The sequence below is a fragment of the Staurois parvus genome, unplaced genomic scaffold, assembly GCF_062004578.1.
Source record: "Staurois parvus isolate SC_StPar_1 unplaced genomic scaffold, SC_StPar_1.0 ptg003818l, whole genome shotgun sequence".
In the NCBI taxonomy this organism is placed as follows: domain Eukaryota; kingdom Metazoa; phylum Chordata; class Amphibia; order Anura; family Ranidae; genus Staurois; species Staurois parvus.
Window position 1 is genome coordinate 9,372 of NW_028321614.1, and position 8,131 is coordinate 17,502.

Below are 8,131 nucleotides of genomic sequence, written 5' to 3' on the forward strand. Positions count from 1 at the left end.
CTCCAGTGTTAGTAAATCTCCCCCTCTGTTTGCGGTCTTCGTCCCCCGAAATCCAACATCGTTTTCAGTGATATGAAAGTGCAAGTCCAACAAAAACTATTAGTTTTGGATGGGGGAGGGGTAAGACCCTCAGCGGTTTATATTTTTGCTGTCGGTGTGATATTGGGGAAATTCCCATCCCAGAGACACAACAGGAAGTCAGAGGAAATCTCCCAAAGTGAAGGGAAATCCCCTCCTAGACACCAGAACAGGAAGATTTCCCCTCACCTCCTGTTCCAGGGACAACTCGAAGATTTTCAATTCCCCCCCACTTTCTGTTTCTGGTCAGCAGTCCAAAAAAAACCAGACAAAGGGTCTAACCCTTCCCTCCTCTATCCAGAACTAAAGAAACATTCCTGGAGATACACTGTAACTTAGTGATATATTTACATGGAACAAATAATACTTCCTTCAGAAACAATGTAACAATAGTAAAAGCACTTCCCATGAGCCCCAAAAGCTGCATCTGAAGTCCTGGAGGAACTCTGGTCCCTGCTGGGGAGTCCTGGAGGAACTCTGGTCCATGCTGGGGAGTCTTGGAGCAACTCTGGTCCATACTGGGAAGTCTTGGAGCAACTCTGGTCCATACTGGAGAGTCCTGGAGGAACTCTGGTCCCTGCTGGGGAGTCCTGGAGGAACTCCGGCCTGTGCTGAGAAGTCTTGGAGGTACTTTGTTTTGTGCTGGGCAGTCCTGGAGGAATATTCCTGAGGTCTGTATTAAAAGTCCTTGAGGAACTGCAGTCTGTATTAGGAAGTTCCTGAGGAACTCCAGGCTGTGTAAAGAAGTCTTTGAGAAACTCTGCTTTGTGTTGGGAAGTCTTAGAGGAACTCTAGTCTGTGTTGGGAAGTCCTGGAGGAATTTTGGTCTCTGTCAAGGAGTACTGGAGGAACACTGGTTTTTGTTGGGAAGTCTTGGAGATACTCTGGTCTGTGTTGGGAAGTCCTGGAAGAACTCTATACTGTGTTGGGAAGTCTTGAGGGAACTCTGGTCTGTGTTGGGAAGTCTTGCAGGAACTCTGGTCTGTGTTGGGAAGTCCTGGAGGAATTTTGGTCTCTGTTGGGAAGTCTTGGAGGAACTCTGGTCTGTGTTGGGAAGTCTTGGAGGAACTCTGGTCTGTGTTGGGAAGTCTTGGAAGAACTCTGGTCTGTGTTGGGAAGTCTTGGAGGAACTCTGGTCTGTGTTGGGAAGTCTTGGAAGAACCTTAGTCTGTGTTGGGAAATCTTGGAGGAACCTTAGTCTGTGTTGGGAAATCTTGGAGGAACCTTAGTCTGTATTGGAAAGTCCTGGAGGAACTCTGCTCTGTGTTGAGAAGTCTTAGAGAAACTCCAATCTTTGTTGGGAAGTCTTAGAGAAACTCCAATCTTTGTTGGGAAGTCTTAGAGGAACTCCAATCTTTGTTGGGAAGTCTTAGAGGAACTCCAATCTTTGTTGGGAAGTCTTAGAGGAACTCCAATCTTTGTTGGGAAGTCTTAGAGGAACTCCACTCTGTGTTGGGAAGTCTTGAATAAACTCCGGTCTGTGTTGGGAAGTCTTAGAGGAACTCAAGTCTGTGTTGGGAAATCCTGAAGGAAAACAGAGGAGTTCTGAAGGTGATACTTTTTTATTTTGTGCTAATTACATTTTTAGGGAAAGCTTTGGGGAGATCCAAACAAGGCAAAGCCCCCATTAATATTTGAGCATTGTTCTGCTCATTTCCCTACGCCTGACTATGTGTCTAACATGCAGAACCCCCCTCTTTCTGTTGTCCTCGTCCTTCTACGCTCAGTCACCCTCTGCTCTTAGCCCTACGCTCATAAAACTACAGGAGCTTTTATTGAGTGTATTCAGGCATTTTTGGGCCTATAGAGTTCAATGAGAGCCAACATATGTGCGTAATATGTGTATTGTACGCCTGAAGAACTCCTCTTCCCCCCTTGTCCAGCCCAGGAAACAAATGCTTGAACAATGATGCACAAACACTTGTAGAATGCTTGTAAAACAACTGAAAAATGCATCAAAATTACCGGATATACGTTCTGCTCGGGTTAGAATGCAGACTAAAGCTCTCCATAGACGGGAAGAAGTTCAAGTGGAAATTGATAGGGAAAGAATGAGGAAACGTCGTCCATTTTTCTAATCGGTGGATCAATCTGACGTTTGTTTTCAACTGAAATGACAAGAAAATTGGAAGGAGCGGGACGGGAAATTTTTCTCGAGTGAACGAAGTTCCAGCAGTGAATGTGGTTTTCGTTGAATAAAGTCCTTTCATTCCCAAATCAAATGTTAAAAGCAAACAAAACCATTGGAATGTTCTCAGAACTGTTCCTCAGGCTTTTCCTACGAACTTTCAGATGAAATTTTATCCATCTATGGCCGGCTCAGCGCACAGAGATTTTCCACAATCTACAATGAGATGATCCGTGAAAGTCAGACAAAAGTCAGGTAATAAGAGTGAGACGGAGAACAGGAGAGCGCAATACGGAAAGAGGAGGAAGAGTCAGAGAGGGGGGAGAGAGAAGAGAGGAGAGAGTCAGACAGAGGGGAGAGTCAGAGAGGGGGGAGAGAGAAGAGAGGGGGGAGAGTCAGAGAGGAGGGAGAGTCAGAGAGGGGGGAGAGAGAAGAGAGGAGAGAGAAGAGAGGGGGGAGAGTCAGAGAGGGGGGAGAGTCAGACAGAGGGGAGAGTCAGAGAGGGGGGAGAGAGAAGAGAGGGAGAGAGTCAGACAGAGGGGAGAGTCAGAGAGGGGGGAGAGAGAAGAGAGGAGAGAGAAGAGAGGGGGGAGAGTCAGAGAGGGGGGAGAGTCAGACAGAGGGGAGAGTCAGAGAGGGGGGAGAGAGAAGAGAGGAGAGAGTCAGACAGAGGGGAGAGTCAGAGAGGGGGAGAGAGAAGAGAGGGGGGAGTCAGAGAGAGGGGAGAGTCAGAGAGGAGGGAGAGTCAGAGAGAGGGGAGAGTCAGAGAGGGGGGAGAGTCAGAGAGGGGGGAGAGAGAAGAGAGGGGAGAGTCAGAGAGAGGGGAGAGTCAGAGAGAGGGGAGAGTCAGAGAGAGGGGAGAGTCAGAGAGGGGGGAGAGTCAGAGAGAGGGGAGAGTCAGAGAGGGGGGAGAGTCAGAGAGGGGGGAGAGAGAAGAGAGGGGAGAGTCAGAGTGAGGGGAGAGAGAAGAGAGGGGGGAGAGAGAAGAGAGGGGAGAGTCAGAGAGAGGGGAGAGTCAGAGAGGGGGGAGAGTCAGAGAGGGGGGAGAGAGAAGAGAGGGGAGAGTCAGAGTGAGGGGAGAGAGAAGAGAGGGGGGAGAGAGAAGAGAGGGGAGAGTCAGAGAGGGGGGAGAGTCAGAGAGGGGGGAGAGTCAGAGAGAGGGGAGAGTCAGAGAGGGGGGAGAGAGAAGAGAGGGGAGAGTCAGAGAGAGGGGAGAGTCAGAGAGGGGGGAGAGAGAAGAGAGGGGAGAGTCAGAGAGAGGGGAGAATCAGAGAGGGGGAGAGAGAAGTGAGGGGAGAGTCAGAGAGAGGGGAGAGTCAGAGAGGGGGAGAGAAGAGAGGAGAGAAGAGAGGAGAGAGGGGGGAGAGTCAGAGAGGGGGGAGAGAGAAGAGAGGAGAGAGGGGGGAGAGAGAAGAGAGGGGGGAGAGAGAAGAGAGAGGGGAGAGTCGGGGGGGGGAGTCAGAGAGGGGGGAGAGAGAAGAGAGGAGAGAGGGGGGAGAGAGAAGAGAGGAGAGAGGGGGGAGAGAGAAGAGAGGAGAGAGGGGGGAGAGTCAGAGAAAAGGGAAAGACAAGAGAGGAGAGTCAGAGAGAGGGGAGAGTCAAGAGAGGAGAGAGAGAAGAGAGTCAGAGAGGGGGGGGAGAGTCAGAGAGAGAGGAGAGAGAAGAGAATCAGAGAGAGGGGAGTCACAGAGAGGGGGAGTCACAGAGAGGGGAGAGAGAAGAGAGTCAGAGAGAGAAGAGAGTCAGAGAGTGGGGAGAGAGAAGAGAGTCAGAGAGGGGGGAGAGTCACAGAGAGGGGAGAGAGAAGAGAGCCAGAGAGAGGGGAGAGAGAAGAGAGTCAAAGAGAGGGGAGAGGAGAGAGGGGGAAGAGTCAGAGAGGGGGGAGAGTCAGAGAGGGGGAGAGAGAAGAGAGGGGAGAGTCAGAGAGAGGGGGAGAGTCAGAGAGGGGGGAGAGTCAGAGAGAGGGGAGAGTCAGAGAGGGGGGAGAGTCAGAGAGGGGGGAGAGAGAAGAGAGGGGAGAGTCAGAGTGAGGGGAGAGAGAAGAGAGGGGGGAGAGAGAAGAGAGGGGAGAGTCAGAGAGAGGGGAGAGTCAGAGAGGGGGGAGAGTCAGAGAGGGGGGAGAGAGAAGAGAGGGGAGAGTCAGAGTGAGGGGAGAGAGAAGAGAGGGGGGAGAGAGAAGAGAGGGGAGAGTCAGAGAGGGGGGAGAGTCAGAGAGGGGGGAGAGTCAGAGAGGGGGGAGAGTCAGAGAGAGGGGAGAGTCAGAGAGGGGGGAGAGAGAAGAGAGGGGAGAGTCAGAGAGAGGGGAGAGTCAGAGAGGGGGGAGAGTCAGAGAGAGGGGAGAATCAGAGAGGGGGAGAGAGAAGTGAGGGAGAGTCAGAGAGAGGGGAGAGTCAGAGAGGGGGGAGAGAAGAGAGGAGAGAAGAGAGGAGAGAGGGGGGAGAGTCAGAGAGGGGGGAGAGAGAAGAGAGGAGAGAGGGGGGAGAGAGAAGAGAGGGGGGAGAGAGAAGAGAGAGGGGAGAGTCGGGGGGGGGAGTCAGAGAGGGGGGAGAGAGAAGAGAGGAGAGAGGGGGGAGAGAGAAGAGAGGAGAGAGGGGGGAGAGTCAGAGAAAAGGGAAAGACAAGAGAGGAGAGTCAGAGAGAGGGGAGAGTCAAGAGAGGAGAGAGAGAAGAGAGTCAGAGAGGGGGGGGAGAGTCAGAGAGAGAGGAGAGAGAAGAGAATCAGAGAGAGGGGAGTCACAGAGAGGGGGAGTCACAGAGAGGGGAGAGAGAAGAGAGTCAGAGAGAGAAGAGAGTCAGAGAGTGGGGAGAGAGAAGAGAGTCAGAGAGGGGGGAGAGTCACAGAGAGGGGAGAGAGAAGAGAGCCAGAGAGAGGGAGAGAGAAGAGAGTCAAAGAGAGGGGAGAGGAGAGAGGGGGAAGAGTCAGAGAGGGGGGGGGAAGAGCCAGAGAGAGGGGAGAGAGAAGAGAGTCAGAGATAGTGGAAAGCCAGAGAGAGGGGAGAGAGGGGAGAGAGGGAAGAGAGGGGAGAGTCAGAGAGAGGGGAGAGTCAGAGAGAGGGGAGGGGGGGGGGAGAAGAGTCAGAGAGGGGGAAAGTCAGAGAGAGGGGAGGGGGGGGAGAAGAGTCAGAGAGGGGGGAGAGCGAGATATGGAGAGAGGGGGGAGAGTCAGAGAAGAGAGAGCGGAATATGGAGAGAGAGAGAAGAGTCGCGGGAAGAGTCGGGCATATAAACATCTGATGGAGGTTGAGGACACGTCCGGTTGACGTTGAGTTACGGGTTTCGTCTGTCAGTCCTGAATGATATTAAACTCCCTTTGGTATATAAGTCGATACTTCAGATTTGGGGAACGCAGTGGAGGGTTTGCTGCTCTGTCAGGTTTTTATGTTTTGCTGTCTGTATCCTATTGGGAAGATTTCCAGACACACAGCAGGAAGTTTGAGGAAATCTCCCCAAAGTGAGGGAATTCCTCTCTCGGACATTTGTCACTGGAATCCGTGTCTCCCATTGTAACGGGCGAAGACAGCAACACAAAACCCAACCCCCACATCTTGGCTTTAGATAAGAGCAGGGAATTTGGTATCCTGGCCCAGCAGGCGCGCAGTGTGATGTCACAGATCGTTATCCTAATTACAGGTTATGTCTTTGTATTGTAGAAAAGCTCTGTGTGCGTCAGCCCGGCCCGCACGTCGGGGAAGGGAGGGAACCTCCTCGAAGCATTCAACAATGAAAGGCTCGTTCACATTACGAGCGATGACCTGCGATTTTCTGAAGTGGGTAAACGCAGGTCACCGCCGGGACACGTAGGAATGAATGGTTCTCTATGTGTCCTGTACACACCACAACGATGTGCAGTGCGTAAGGGACATTCTTCCCACTGATCACCAATGTAAGGGACATTCTTCCCACTGACCCCCAATGTAAGGGACATTCTTCCCACTGACCCCCAATGTAAGGGACATTCTTCCCACTGATCACCAATGTAAGGGACATTCTTCCCACTGACCCCCAATGTAAGGGACATTCTTCCCACTGACCACCAATGTAAGGGACATTCTTCCCACTGACCACCAATGTAAGGGGGGCATTCATCTCATTGACCCCCCATTAAGTAATGTTAGCAGGGATTCCCTGAGACCTAGGAGTCATTTCCAGGGTTCCTCTGGGGTAAAAATTTCACAAAGTCTGTCTTACACATTAGGACAAAGCAGACAGGACTCCACTTCCCATCGAGTGTTTTTCATCTTTTATCCATAATGTTCTCCTGAAAAGTAAACATTCCACAAGTGTTGGCGGCTCCTGTCGGAGTCTTTACCGGACGGCTCCGGATATACAGGACAGGCAGGTGCAGCAAGCACATAGTCCAAGGATGGCGGAAATAGCGGCCGCTATGCGGGACTGTCTCTGGTACTTCAGCGCCTTCTTCACCTGCTCCTTGGACTGGGAGATGTAGTCCATGGTGTTGATGACGTTGTACTCGATGCTGTTGATGACATCTTGCTGCTCGTACACCAGGAGGTCCAGTTGGATGAAGAGGGAGTGCAGTTCGGTGATCTGGACCTCCAGGTCCAGGAGCTGTTTGTGTCTCTCCTGCGCCATGGCCAGGTGTTGTTTGGCCTTCAGGATCTCCAGGTCGTGTCCAACAATCTGCGGAGATGCTGTGCTGCCGATAAGCTGGTTGATTTCGTCTTCCTGGAGGTTGAGGCCGGCCAGTTCGGCCTGCCTCATGATCTGCTCCTTCAGCTTCCCCACGTATTTCGTCTCGTTGATGTAATGTTGGGTCAAGATGTCCTGGAATTTGTTTGTCAATACGTTGTACTGACTCTGGCGGATCCGGTGCTCTGCTGTCCAGCTTTGGCTGTCCAGAGCCAGCGAGGTTTTGATCCGGTTCAGCTGCAGTTGAATTATTTTGGCGTCAGACGTCAACAGGCCCTTAATTTTTCTTAGTTCAGTTTTGCCTTCGGAAATTTTGAGCTCTGTGGTGCTGCAGAGGACCTCTTCTTGCTTCTTCTCGATGTCCTCCGCTTTGCTCCTCAAACATTTCAATGCCACGGAGAGGGCAGCCACCTCCTTAAAGAACATGTCCATCTGGTTGGCCTCGCCATCCTGGAAGGCCGGGTTATCGAACGCCAGCGCGTCATCAAAGTCCAGAGAGTCATCCTGGCTGATTCTGTTCCTGAGCTCTTCCAGGCGGTCCTTCATCCTTCCAGCCGGCTGTCCTGAACATCTATGACGGGTCAGGACATGGAAGGGGAATGTTAGGCCAGCTCGCTGAAGTCACCGTCTCGAAGGCAGCCAGTTCATTGCGTCAAGCTGAGCTGTTGAAACGCTTTCCTCCCAGGTCTGGCAAATATTGACTGAGTCATTTGGCTGGAAGATGGTTTACTCTGCTAGTCACATGGAGAGGGATTCAGGCTGAGCCTCCTCGCATGCCAAAAGAGGGTGGAGCGCCCGGCCAGAGGGAAATGCTGGACAAGATTTTATCAGCCGTGATTAGGATGAAGTCACAGGGATTAACCTTTGTGCGGTCCTACCTGTAGGTCAGGAAAATATCAGATTACACCCAACAAACCACAGCTGATCCTTCAATCCTGATCCTTCAATACAACAGCTAATGAAACAAACATCTCCGCTTATCAATGACAATAATACTGCCGTCATGAACCGCGGGGACAAAAGTGAAACCATGGAAAAGCCCTTCACATGGCAATGATCAGGTATGCATACGGCACTGTCACCTGTCCTACCGGCTCTGGAAGTATCAGATATGCTGAATGAGGAACTAAATGGGATCGTACAATACATTTTGGGGGTTCCTTATGTAGCACTACCACCCTTAGGAGTTGCTGAGTTTTGGGTCCCCCTATAGTCCCGTACAGCCAGGCAACATGCATTTTTTTGCATTCTGGAGACCGCAAACAGTCCTTGAGC

General features: G+C 51.7%; 1 protein-coding gene across 1 annotated transcript; it reads right to left on the reverse strand.

The window, feature by feature from the left end:
* Positions 1-6,212: 6,212 nt before the first annotated feature.
* LOC149427365 (syntaxin-3-like) lies at positions 6,213-7,519 on the reverse strand. Its single transcript, XM_089668089.1, has one exon. It carries the CDS (start codon positions 7,400-7,402, stop codon positions 6,512-6,514), a length of 891 nt encoding a protein of 296 aa, XP_089524215.1. The 5' UTR covers positions 7,403-7,519; the 3' UTR covers positions 6,213-6,511.
* Between the last annotated feature and the right edge of the window lie 612 nt (positions 7,520-8,131).

What these genes read in the sequence shown, in the direction of transcription:
- LOC149427365 (XM_089668089.1), bottom strand. Translation starts at nt 7,402, where the DNA reads ATGAAGGACCGCCTGGAAGAGCTCAGGAACAGAATCAGCCAGGATGAC.